The 13,731-nt window shown below is 41.2% G+C and overlaps 1 protein-coding gene across 1 annotated transcript in view; it reads right to left on the bottom strand.

Annotated features, from left to right (window-relative positions):
* Window positions 1–5,501: 5,501 nt before the first annotated feature.
* LOC141000574 (neuronal acetylcholine receptor subunit alpha-7-like) overlaps window positions 5,502–13,731 on the bottom strand; it is a 49,447-nt gene continuing 41,217 nt past the window's right edge. The window contains exons 7-10 of the mRNA XM_073471347.1: window positions 9,432–9,626; window positions 8,775–8,861; window positions 6,598–6,707; window positions 5,502–6,101 (exon numbers count right to left, since the gene is read on the bottom strand). Of these exons, the coding sequence (XP_073327448.1) occupies window positions 5,502–6,101; window positions 6,598–6,707; window positions 8,775–8,861; window positions 9,432–9,626 (992 nt within the window). The remainder of the gene's footprint in view (window positions 6,102–6,597; window positions 6,708–8,774; window positions 8,862–9,431; window positions 9,627–13,731) is intronic.

Here is a 13,731-nt window from a genome sequence, read left to right as displayed (position 1 = left end):
ATATGGCTGAATGTGCCTCCAGATTTTCACTATCCATCATCTTTTCATTCGCTTGTCAGATTACTTACGTTCATGCGACTTGCAGCCTGGAACACAGCAGCATTACATTATCCCAGCGTTCAAGTCTCCAACGCTGAGCGTGATGTTGGAGGAAAATGGCCGCCACGTGAATAAGGTCTACTCTCTGTCCTTCACACCGCTAGACACTGATTTGAAGAGACTTGCAGGTGGAGCTTGAACTTTCTCACTAAGGTACAATGTGTTTGAGTTGAGTTTATAATGCACAAAAAATATTGTCAGAGTCATGGGCATATGGACGCCCCTTTTCATGCGTCACACCAAAGTCCTTATAGCTACATTAGCTTGCTTTAAAAAATTGAATAAGTGTTCTGTAAAATTATACATTATGATTCTGGAATAATTTTCTTCAAGATACATTTCATTTTTAGCCTCTGGTGCATTCATGGTTGTCCATGCAGTATGAATATGGAGCCAAAAGACAGTTAGCTTAGCTTAGTTAAGACTGGAAACAGGGAGCAGCTAGCTGGGCTCTGTCTAAAACTGAATCTATAATCACCAGTATATTCTTTGAGTATCACTTTAGAGGTACACTCTTGTTTTTGTACGTATTAAACACATGGGAATGTTAAACAAAAGGTGCATTTGGTACCTAGTAGGCTAGCTGTTTCCAGTCTTTGTGCTAAGCTAAGCTAACCAGCTGCTGCTCCAGCTCTGTTTTTACTACAGAGAAATGTAAAATGGGATCCATATTCTCATCCTGACTGTTGGACAGAAGGCAAAGCCTCAAGAATATTTCCCAAACGTAAAACTACTTTATTTTCTAAGCTGTGAAATATCACATATCCTATTACTACACTGTATGTAAACAATATTATGGCAATAACATACTGTGATTTATACTGTCCTTCCAGTTAATTGACATCAGCAACCCTCTAACCCAGTCACTTCAAGAAAGGAACAAGGCTCGTCTGACAACTTTGGTGAGTGAAAGCATTTTTAAGTGTATTTTTTAGTAAAGGGTAGCATGCCAGCCGCTCAAATGCCAGTAAATAACACATTTCTCCTTTATTTTTTTCTCAAAATAGTCATGTACAGTGAGCCGTTATGTACATCCTTCAAAGGAGAATGAGTCATACTGAGCAGAGAGGCACAGACCACAAAGAAAAAGACACTCAAGTTGACGAATATACAACACTGGTGATAATAAAAGAAAGCTGGTGATAGCATGGCAAAGCAAACAGTCACACCCTCATTTTACAAGTACATCTCAATATCAGTCAACAGAATTTCACATTTGCTCTGCTATTAGGAAACCAGTAATGTGGTTTTAGCTTCAGTACAGCTTTGACCTGTGAAATGCAGAATGTCTTTCACGCTGAACACCTAACTCTCTTTTCAAAATTGCAGCACATTCTCATCTGAGAGGTCCCATCAGTCATTCATTCATTCGACACACTATGAACTCTTTCTGTGCCATAAACATCAGCATGAGTGAGTAACAATAGAAATGGGTCAGGTTATCTCACAAAGTATCTACATAATTGGCTGTCATCAGTTGTCAGTCCAAGTTACTATATGTTGATGACACTTCTCATTCCCCCGTCTCATGTGAGGAATGACTCATGACTCTCCACTGTTCATATTCTCCAAGATGAGTCAGTGATCATGGTCTTAAATTATTCCTCGATCTGTTACACATCCTGCTTACAGCAGCTAAGACCCTCTTCCCACTTCTGTCCACATGAACTTTGTCAGGCAAAAAAACAAACCAAGCACGGTTTCCCTTGGATAAAAAAACAAACATTTGGTTCTCTCTGATCATCAGTGTTCACCTTTCAGTCTTTACCTGCAGTAATCCTTTCAAATTACAATCTACACAATGTGGGATGACATATGGACCAACATTAGCAGAACAACATTTTGGTTAATATGATTATTAGCTTTCTTGCCGAAAGTTAGACGAGAAAATTGACACCACTCTTATGTTTGTCCATTAAAAATATGTAGCTACGGTTAGCAACCAGTTAGCTTAGCTTAGCATAAATACTGGAATCGGGGGTAACAACTGGCTTGGCTCTGTCTAAAGGAAACAAAATCCACTAAATCTCACTAATTATTCCTTTGGTTCTTTACTCGATTTATTTTATGCTAAGCTAGGCTGAGCTAACAGTTGCTGCTTCATAATTATCGTTCAAGCATGAGACTGGTATCCATCTGCATATTGTTTCCTTCTGTTTCCAGTCTTTGTGCTAATCTAACTAGCTGACTGTAGCTATACTGAACTAAAGATCACAGATTAACACTTTATGTAACCTTTGTGTAATCCATAAGTGTAAAAACAAAACATTTTGTTCATTACTGTTCCCTGCTGTAGATTCTGTTTTACTTTGCAGACAGGAGTGGTTTCAATCTTCTGGTCTAACTCTGGACCAGAAACCCAAAATGTTGAATTCTTCCTTTAGTGTTACAACAATGGTGTCTCTAAAACAGTTACATTACATTTTTAGAATAAAAACACTTTACCAATTTGCAATATTTAAACAAAAATAAATATCACATTCCTGGTTAGAGTGTAAAGATTATTTGTAAGATATGTATTGTGAAGCAGAGATATCTACTGAAGTTATCCAGCTATCCTGTTCCAAAGTTCTTGTGCTAGCCGTGTAAACACTACACTCCCCTGGTCCGTGTGCCGCCAGTCCGAACCACGAGCTGCACAGCTAACTGAGCTAAATAGCGAGGGGCAGCCACAGTGAGCAGCATTTAGTGGTCACACTTTTGTTTTGACAATACATTTGACAGGTGGCTAATTCTTACATATTTGTACCTTTGAATCTAAAAACACTGGAATAAAAGTGAAAGAGTACTGCATGTGCATTTCAGCCAAGATTGACATCACCTTTTCCAGCTAGTCCACGTGGATATGACATTTAAATGTTGTACAGTCTTGGAGTCACAGAGTGAAGCTTGTCAGCTGGTGGCTGCTATCTGTCTGTACTCGGCCCGTTGATTAAATCTAACAGCATGAATTCCATTTCAGGGACTATTTCTGCAGCAGTCACACAGCGAGCCGGATATCGTTGATTCCATTCTTTCTCGGTTCCGCCTAAAATTCCACTTAAAATGGCCGAGTGCTAAGTTGCAGGAGTCTGCGAGCTCAGCTGTGTGTGTCAAAGGGGGAATTCACATGCGCCTTCTCCCCACCGAGGTTGCAGGGGATCAGAGGGGACGCTCGGGTGTTGAGAGGAGACGAGGTTTAACACAAATCTGTTACATAAGGTCACCCACTAATCCCTGTTGCATGTTGTTGCTAGAGATTAGAGAAGAAAGTGTTTGCCTTTCGCTGAGTATTAGAGAGTAAAAACACAAAGCTCTCTGCGCTACAAAAGATAAGTACCAAATACATCTCTACTGGGGCGATGTCCCTTCAGAATAAATTTGACAATCCCTCACAAAAACAAATATTGTCTTTCAGTCACTACTTGCTGTGATCTTCATTGTGAGTCTTTCTCTTAATACAGCAACACATTGTGTAACCAGCACATTAGTCTGATGACATTGAATAACTCTCAAAAGATAAATGCATTGTGAGAGATTTACACATACTGTAGCAAGAGTGCGCCACACTAAATACACTCTTTAACACAAGGGAGGAGGCAAAGTTGGGATATGCCTTCTGAAATCACTTCATGTACTTATTAAACTGTCTTCAAAAGTGAAGTCACCATAAAAGTATGACTTTCAGTGGTAATGGTGAAACTGTCTCTGTTCACATTTATGGGTATTGAACCTGAAGCTGTGAAAGAAAGAAATGAGAAGATCGGTGGCAACAAAAGAAGGGCGAGGAAACAGAGTAGAGCTGAAATGAGCTGTCGATAAATGGAATAGTCGATGGAGAGGAAGTTAATAGACTGTATTTACACAGCAACCATTTTCCTCCAACATCACGCTCTGGGTGGGAAGTTCAAATGTTGTACAGCTGAGTTCCTTCAGGATAATCCTATAAACATAGAGAATCTGACAAATTGATATCATTTTACAGCTTCCTGATTGATCAGGAACTGAAAAAAATGATAATCCAGAAGGATTTTGGGCCACATTTCAAGATATTTGATAACTGCTTAGTTAATGTTACACATTGGCTAATGTTAGCTTTCAACCACTTCATAGCTAATTACTGTTTGATGGTGTCACGATACAATAGAAAAGGTGTGAATAAATTCTAAAATCAAAGCACATCTTGGTCACATTTATTTAAGCCTGGAAGTGAAACACGGTGGATGTAATCCAACGGTGTTAGCTAGGAAGTGGTCGAATGCTAATATTAGCTAACGGGTTATCAAATATGTTCTTTTACCTTGATATGAGGCCTGAAATCCCTCCAGATTTTTACTATTCATCCTCTTTTCAGTTGTTGATCAATCAAGAATCTGTGAAATGGCAACAATTTGTCAGATTTTCATACAACTTGCAACCAAGAACACGGCAGCATAACATCGCCCCAGCATTCAAGCTTCCCATCCTGTGCGTGACGCCAGAAGAAAATGGCCACTGTGTGAATATAGTCTTACAAACATTCACATTTTCCTGCTGCTTAAATGTAAGGATCAAGAGCAAATTGAATATCTTTGATTTTTGAAATGTTCGGATAAAACAAGCAATGGGAATACGTCACCAGGGACTAATTTTTCATTATTTTCTGTCATTTTATATACAAAAACAACTAATAAGAGTAATCTAGACAATTACCAGCAGATGAATCAAGAAGTGTAATGTACAGTGCTGTGAGTTAACATGTCGGTGGCTCTCAGTAATTCCACCAATTTAATAAAAAGATTTAATCTCAACTTCACCACATTAATAAAGTAAGATGTAGTTTTATTTACAAAATACAAAACTAACATTACTAGAATAGAGGCCTGAAAAAAAAAGAACTATTTGACAACAACTGTTAATTGAACTCTATTGACTGTAACTGCTGAAGACATCAAGACGAAGATGGGAAGTGCTACAGTGGGGACAGGAAGTGAAAGAGAGCAGACAAAAGTGGCAGATATGAAAGAGCTGGAAGGGAAAGAGTGTTAACGGTATATTCTGATGAGACGTGAAGACCAAGGGGTGGCAGGGAAAGGATGTCAGCAGGGATACAGATGAAAAGTGCATTAGTGTGAGTTTCTACATCATCAACTACCGCATGTAGCCTCAACCTCCTACGTGGCATATTGTATGTATGGTGTCATCTAGGAGAGCCACTTTGAAAGGGAAAAATCACATCAACCCTAAACAACCATGTACTGGTAAGAGATGTGTGAAGATAGAGGGAAAGGTTTGGTTTGATGTACCGTAAATGTAACAACGCTTTTCAAATAACTTGTGAGGCTTCACATAGTTGTGGCAGGGAGGCTCGTGTGGCACAGTTCGAATCTTATCAGGACTAGCTTTGTCTCTCTATCACCTCTCAGAGAGGGAAGAGATCGGCCTTATGTGAAGTCTTTGGAAACAGCTTCGATGAAGTTGGGGGCTGACATGAGGATGGTGAAGGTGCAGATGATGGAGAAGAGCGAGAAGGCCACCAGGCATAACCGATCCACCACCGCCGCTGCAAACTTCCACTCGCTGCAGATCGCCTCTCCCTCGTCCTGATCCCGGAAGCGCCTGGCGATGTATTGCACTTCCTCCAGGATCCGGGAAATTTCCGGAACCTGCTCCAGCAGCAAAGTCCGCGTGTGTTCTGAGAGAATTTCGTGTTGGGAGGAGCCGTTGGGGTGGCCTCCACTGCCGCCACCGCCGCACACCACCACACCTGAATCAGTGCTCGGTGGGAAAGCAGGGTTGTCTGTGCCCATCGAGTGGTAGCCGAAGTACAGGTTCATGCTCCCGTTGGTTGTGGTCGACTGCGTAGACGCCTGCCCCGGTATGGTGCTCATCTGGATGCTGTTGGTGCTGGTGTGGTGAGGAGGAGGGTGGGTGGAGTACTTGTAGCTTGCAGGGGTACTGGAGCTCACAGCTGTTTTGTTTTCCTCTCCGGGTTTCTTCATGCGGAGAAACCAGGCGCACCAGTTGAGTAGGATGACTCGGACCTGGATGAAGAGATGTGATAAGGTGGAGAGATTGACGATGGTGAGTTATACATCAATATATGGACGGTAGAGTGAAAATACAGAGAGACTGAAATATGAAGAAAAAATAACTTTTACTTTTTCCTGTGCTTCATTTTGGTACACAATGTGCCATGGGCTTACAGAAAATATTGTAAGGCTTGAAGCTGCTTTTGTGTTTTTGACCTAAGCGTGGGGTTTAGATTCACATTTAATCAAAAGCTTTGTCAACCTTGAAATCAAATAAAACCACAAAGGTGCAATACGTAAGAAATGCCGACCTTGAATTAATACTCGGAGTCTCTTCCTTACTTTTGGAACTACCTTAGAATTCCGGCCTTTTCTTACAAATGATCTATAGTTGAGTGTACAAATATGTAAAGGTCACGTGGTTATTTCAAAATAATGCACTGTCTAATGCTAACCTCTGTTTTTAAGGTTGTAGTGATAGTTACTGGGTTTCAAAATGTTAACCTACCCATTTAGGCATCTTCCCACCGTGGGGGTCATGGTGGTGGAACTGCAGCACGAGGACGGTCACCACCACAGACAGGCCCACAATCATCATGGTACTTGCAAAGTACTGAGCTGAAAAAGTACATAGGGATAAAGAGCAATTCATACAGTGTATCGAAATTCTCAGCCTGTTTTCTGAAAGTTACTTGTGAGCTTTGAATGAAATGCTCATCATGCAGTACAAGAAGAAGCACGATGACTTTGCAGAAATGTTGCCAAGTCATTCAGTTGGCTGGTTAGTCAGTGGAGAGTCTACGCCTGTCAACAAGCCTAAGGTCAGAGCGCCACAGGGGCTGGTCGGAGGATGACTAACATTTTTTACAGACCAAATAAAACACATACACAGCTGGCAGGCACTGAAATTCAACCCTACCCTGTCAAAACACACCCTAATACACACAAACATGAGATATATTCCCCTCTGGAATGGAAAGATGTCATTTTTTTATTCTGATCCAGCCGTGATGTCAGCGACCTCTCTGAAAGAAAGTCAAAGTATAATTGGAGCTATGTGTAAACTTGTCAGAGTGAAAGGTGAGGAGCATTTCATTTTGTCTATCAGTTCTGCTCCAGCTGCAATGTGTTAATATGTGTACTCCAATAAACGCGAGTTTGCTAATGGCTTTGTTTTACATGACTGAGCTGCCAAATGATAGCCAGCAGCATCTCTGTCTGCAGCCTCCCCTCCCATCTCATGGCCGGCTGCCTCGTCTCTTCTGGTCTGTATCAGTGTGACCTCACACAATGCAACTGTGCTCGTCTCCTACACAGAGGGTATTCTTCACATCCTGCATCAGCAGCCTCCCACACCCGGCCCCTTCCCGTCTCAGCCACAACATATCAGTGAGTCTGTGTGAAGACTGAAACTTTTCCAGCAGACTGCCTCCAGTGTGAATATGAGGTGGGAATATCTCATCAGTAAGTCTTTTTTTTCCCACCTATACCTCACCGTACTGTAGCACCTTGTAGCCTGTCCACAATGTGCTGACAGCTTCCTAATGAAGGTCAGAGTCTGGTGCACGTTGGGGAGAAAAAAGTGAAGTATAACTTTTTAAAAGAAAAACATTTTAAATGATGGGTTTTAACATAGAACCTTTCCCCTTCTGCAATATATGTAGTATCTTAAAGGCATAGTTCAACAATTTGGAAAATGCGCCTATTAACTTTTCTTGCCGAAAAGTTAGGCTAGAAGATCAATACCACTGTCTGGATGTGTTCGAACAGAAAATGAGGGATTTTTTTGTACCTGGCGGAACAATTGTATCAAAGCAAATGAAAATGTGACAGCTTGAAAAATGTGTGCCTGTCCCGGGGCTTTTTTATTCTTCATAAATCTAGGCTACTGAGACGAGAAGAAAACGGAAGAAAAAGGAGATGGACTGGAGGGAAATAACATAAAGAACTAAAATAAGTTAGGCTACACAAACACTCCCACAGACACTATGTCTGTTTCGAGCTAGCTTATCGCTAAAGTCTGCACATTAGATATATTAGCTGTTTTTGGGAGAATCAATACAGATTTCAAAAACCTGGTCAGCTATGAAATTTAGTGGATGATGTTTCCGTTTCTGTCTGAACGCACCTTCACAGATATCTATTCAGTATGAAGCTGGATCCAGGAGTTTAGCTTAGCATAAAACAGCAGTAAACAGCTAGCCTGCCTCTGTGTGAAGGTAAAAAAAAACAACCACCACCAACCGGCACCTCTAAAGCTCACTTGTTAACACGTTAAATCTTGTTTGGTTAATCTATACAAGACTGGGGTGGCTAAATGAGCCTACAGAAGTTGTCGGGGACATTTAACGTCATCATGCTAAACACAGACACTCATCAACTCCTTAGGCCGACTTTAGTTGCAAACTATTCTAACTCTAACTTCACAACTTGCAGAATGATCAATTTATATTAAAGTGTGTATGCTACAGTGTAGCAAGATGTATGCGACCGCACAGTGTAGGCTAGTTCATCTATAGCCTACCGTTAGCTTTTTACTTCTGGCGTTTCATTTACGCTCCTAAAATCACAAAAGTGGTGTTGATCTGTGGAGATGATCTTGCTGAACAGAACATCTAGGTGTCAAAAGCTTGTGTTTGAAGGTGAATCAAAATGAGTGATAATTAGAGCATTAAACTGTCTTACCGATCAAAGGAACAGAGTCTGAAGTGGCAGGCATGATCTCTGCTACCAGTAACATGAACACTGTTAGCGACAGCAGCACTGTGATGCCTGCATGGAGAAAGACAGTAGACAGAGAGATGAGCAGGAACACAGAGGATACATCCTTTCATCACCGTGTAGTTTTCTCTTACATGGTGACTTGAGACTACTCAAGATAAATGCAGATGGTCGCTTCAAAATAGGTGGAAAAAACAGCTGTGGATTTATTTTCGACTATTCGCTCTCTTTTCTCACCCTCGAGGGAATACTCGCTGTTGTATATTTACTCTGACCTTGTCTCGCTGAATGGCATTTTGAAACAAGCTGGCATTTTCAGGTCCAGGTGATTATCTTTTCTATGTTTATAATGGAGCTTTTATTCATCTGCTAATGAATAAAATCCAACACAAATGCTAATTCACAGCTAGAATGTCAGAATTAGCATAGAGCAATGCCAAATAAATGAGTTAGCAATGGCGTGGGGTCCTGGTGGGCTGAGATCACCAAGGCGGAGGAGAGAGATACATTTTTGTCTGCATGTATATTATAATCATGAGTCATTGTCCCTCTGTGTTAGTGTGAGAGTGTGGGGAGTGTGTGTGCGCAGGGATGTGTTGATGTGTGTGTCCTGCCGTGTACCCAGTGAGATCTTCTCTCCGGAGTCAGCGGGGAGCAGGAAGACCAGCAGGGCCAGACCAGAGATGAGCACGCAGGGGATGAGCAGGTTGAGGCCGTAGTAGAGTGTCCTGCGGCGCATGGTGACCGTGAACGTCACGTCGGGGTAGGGCTCTTTACAGCAGTCGTAGTACAGCTCATTACGCTTAGCCGGAACACCTGCGGGAGAAATTAAGAGGTGAGAAGGTGTCAGTTAGAGGTCAAATACACGGAAGGATTAAATGAAGGTCCAGTCCTCAGTTCTGCTTGCCTGAGTTATAATAAATACTATGTCATATTGTAAATACCAAGTTCATATTGTAAATACTATGTATATACGAGTTAATTCTATTTCTTATCTCTATTATATTGTTTATTTTTTACTTTTTATTATTGTTTAAGTGTGATACTGTCCTTTGGCTGCTGTGACTAAGGAATTTCCCCATTTGCGGGACAAATAAAGGATTTCTGATTCTGATTCTGAATGAGACCTTGTAAAATAAGCTGTTAATGTGCAGCTGTGACTACTGCCTTCAGTGTCGATGCCACTGTAAAGTAAGCGTGCTCGGCAGGGGGGATCAGTTATCAATCATTTTAATAACATTTTTACTGGTTCCATTTACATAAAACACGGTTCATCATATACAGGGCAGTATGTTACAGATTTAATATCAGTCAATCCCAAAGCATTCAAGTATGCCACTAAATCCACATCTCTTGTGTCTGAAGGTAAATTCTAGACCAAGCACAGAAGATTAGGATTTTGCCATAAAACATATTCAACATGTTGGAAGCAGCTTGTTGCTGAAAAACAGCAAATGGACTCCTGCCTTAATGAATCCTGTACATACATAATACAATGATGTCATAGTGTAATCTTTTATATAAAACAATAATCTCCCCAACACTGTTTCAACAACAACTTATTTTAGCTGATCCAAAATCACTATAAAGGACAGCTTAATGTGGTTTGTGACCTTAACAGACAGAAAGAGGTTCAGAGTTAAGTGTTTGGAGTCGCTGACCAACTGGTAATTGCTCCTAAACTCTGAGGCGTCTTCTCAGTGAAACCAGCAAGGTGATTCGCAGATGAGGCAGGTCAAGTTTATGCATAAAAGTCCAATATCACATCTAGTGTGATTATAGATTTTACAGCTGAACATCAGCAACAGTTCCTGATGCAAAGCAAGGCCATTTATCTATAGAGCATATCTCAAATTGAGCGGCAGCTCAAGGTGACTTACAAGTTGTGTTAATATAGTAAAAAAAATGGGATAAAACATTAGAGCATTAAAATGAGATGATCATAGTAAATTATAAGACCAGAGCAGGGATTAAAGTCCAATATACAGCGGTGAAAAGGCAGGTTCATATTTTTTCCAGTCTCTTAGTTCAATACTGACATGCCCATATAAACATTGAACAAGTTATTGTAGGCTGTATTTGTTCCTTTTGTTCATATTTGCTGTGAAGACATTCCCTTCTTAAAGCAATTACACTGTAAGTGATGGGGTTTGGTTTAGTATAAAGTCCCCTCTTTGTGTTACTGTCACTCTGCTGTGACTCAGCAAGGAAACACAGTCCGTGGGAGCACAAAGAGGGAATTTGGTACTAAATGGTCTGTACCTTTAGAAGATACCCACTTGATTTGTTGTGAAACTCAGTCTGCTAAAGCCTTCAGAAGGGATCTCTTTACAGCCAGTGGAGACAGCTGGAACAAATACAGCAACCAATGCATACTTCAGATGAGGATTGCGAGTATTGATGTAAGTATTGTTTTAAAAAAGTACTCCACCAATTCAGCATTACACTCTTGTATAATTGTCCGACTCAAAAAGTTTTTTAAAGAAGAATCAAGATCGATGCAGCCAGAACCATAACCTCAATGCAACACTGCAGATTTAACTATCGATGAGGTTGCAGATTTCAACAAATGAAATAACCCTTGGCTCACCCTCTCCTACGCTGGCTGTTACTGTAAAAATGCAAGAAAAAGAAAAGGCTTCCTCTAAAGCCAGTGTTTGGTTTGTCCGTTCTGTGCAACCATAGAAACATGGCAGTGCAACATGGTGGTCTCTGTGGAAGAGGACCATGGACGTATAATGAGAACTAGTTATAGTGTCAGAGGCAGAGCCTCATTCATTCCTATGAAAGCTGCTCAGTGGTGCTTGAGGCCGGTATAAAATCAACCAGAACTTCAGTATTTTGTGCACCAGAGATGTTAGCCAAGCCGGCTAACATCCGGTTTAGCCTGTGGCTCAGATAAATGGGGAGAAACTTATTAAATCTTGCAGCTCTTCTTGACCTTCCAAATTTTATTGGGTTGAATGGATCATATTATGATAGTCAAATGAGTCATTTAGCAGGGGTTGTGATGCTCAAAAAAAGTTCATCCACCATTTTACTGCCACTTCTTCCACAATGTAAGCTTATGGAGAATTGGCTTTAAAGCCTCATGCACTTCCTGGGGGCTTGAAGAGGACCCGCTCCCTCTGCGGATATAAAGACTCACTCCAAGGTAACGAAAACACAGCAGTTTTCGGCTCAGACGATTAAACACTAATGACAACAGAATTATTAATATGATATTCTGTTTCTGCCAGTAGATCCACACTGCTCCTTTAATGTTGCCTCAGGCTGCTTACTTCAAGCAGAGATGAATACAGAGTTTTATGCTCACTCCACTTCACACCCCCAGATTTCTTTTTCATTTTCAATTTGTAGATTGGAGCCTCAAAAGCCAAGCCCTCTAGGACAAGGAAACTTAGGACTTGAGAGAAAATGGAAGAGAACTTAGGAGAGGTAATTCAACTGATCCCCTTCCTTGGATAGCTGCCAGAGATGAGAAAAAGGCAATTCCAGAAAAAGCAGAGAAATTTGTGGCAAATAATAGCAACGCAATGACTAAACACTGGTTATATAACCATTTCTGTTTAAATACCCAAATGCACATGAGCTTTTTTTACTGTACACCTCAGTGTTGTATGTATGAGCTTGGTCAGGCAGGGGGAATAGTCCATATCTATATGTACGCGTATCAAACTACTACAAAAACCTTCTGTGCTACAGTACAGGCTTTCACTACATTAAAATCTTTGAAATTTTGTATGAACTTCAAATGACCCCACTACACCTCCAAAAACAATCTGAAATCAGTTATTAATCACTGGTGCTTATCCCGTGGTCTTATCTGTCTGGTTGGCATACTCACATTCACGCAACTAATCTGCCTTGTACATTAGATCAACAACAGGAAGCAATCACCTTGGACTAGTCAGAGTCAAATAAGTCCAACAAACTGGTGTGTATCTGTGTGTATGAGAGCTATTGTTCAGCCAGATGTGTGACAGATTTCATATGCACGATTATTTCAAAGTGAACTACAGGTAGTGTTCGCTTTTCCCCTGGATCTAAAAATCTGGGAACTCTGTCCGTCTGTGTGTGTAGATGTGTGTGTGAGAGAGAGGGAGGGAGAGTAACAAGTGTCCTGAATTTGATTATGGCTCAAGCATCATTGTACAGCTGTATCAACCATTCATACCTTTAAATGTTCAGTGTGAATGAGATCCTGCTACAGCAAAATCAGTAACATATTCACAATATGCAACTCATTTTGGTGTTTGTGTGTGTGTGTGTGTGTGTGTTTGTGTGCGTGTGAGTGCGTGGAAACTGTTCATCCCAACAGAAACTCACTTTAAATTAATTGCACGGATTCAATTTCATTTCATTTAAACTTTGTCACCTCGAGGCAGAAGAGAAATAGCCTTTGTTAGCCATTTATTAATTTGATGGATTGCAGACCTGCAGATGCATCCACCAGATCCTTTGAGTGTGTGTGTGTGTGTGTGTGTGTGTGTGTGTGTGTGTGTGTGTGTGTGTGTGTGCGCGCACGCGTGAGTGTGTGTGTGTGTGTGTGTGTGTGTGTGTGCGCGCTGGCATGGGTATGTTCCGAGGCACCAGGACAGTGTGTGTTCTTGGCCGGCTTGCCGCCTGGCTGTGCCCAAGTTAAGTGAACCATCCCTGGGCCAGCTGTCACCACACACACCCATGGCCCCCTCCTCCATTCCCCCAGCCAGCTGGGTCCACTCACAGCTCACTTCTGAAAGTGTGTTTGTGTATGTGAATGTGAATTATTCTGTTGGCCTCTGATTAACACCCCAACTTGGGCTAGAGATGAAGTGTGTTCCTCATTTCCACATGGATAGTCAGAGGGGAGAAAAAAAAGTGAAAAAGGAATGAGAGGAGAAGGAAAGAAAGAAAAAAACTGAGAGAAAGAATCAGTATG

This window comes from Pagrus major, chromosome 1, assembly GCF_040436345.1.
Source record: "Pagrus major chromosome 1, Pma_NU_1.0".
Taxonomy (NCBI): domain Eukaryota; kingdom Metazoa; phylum Chordata; class Actinopteri; order Spariformes; family Sparidae; genus Pagrus; species Pagrus major.
This window is presented reverse-complemented; position numbering and strand designations above follow the sequence as displayed.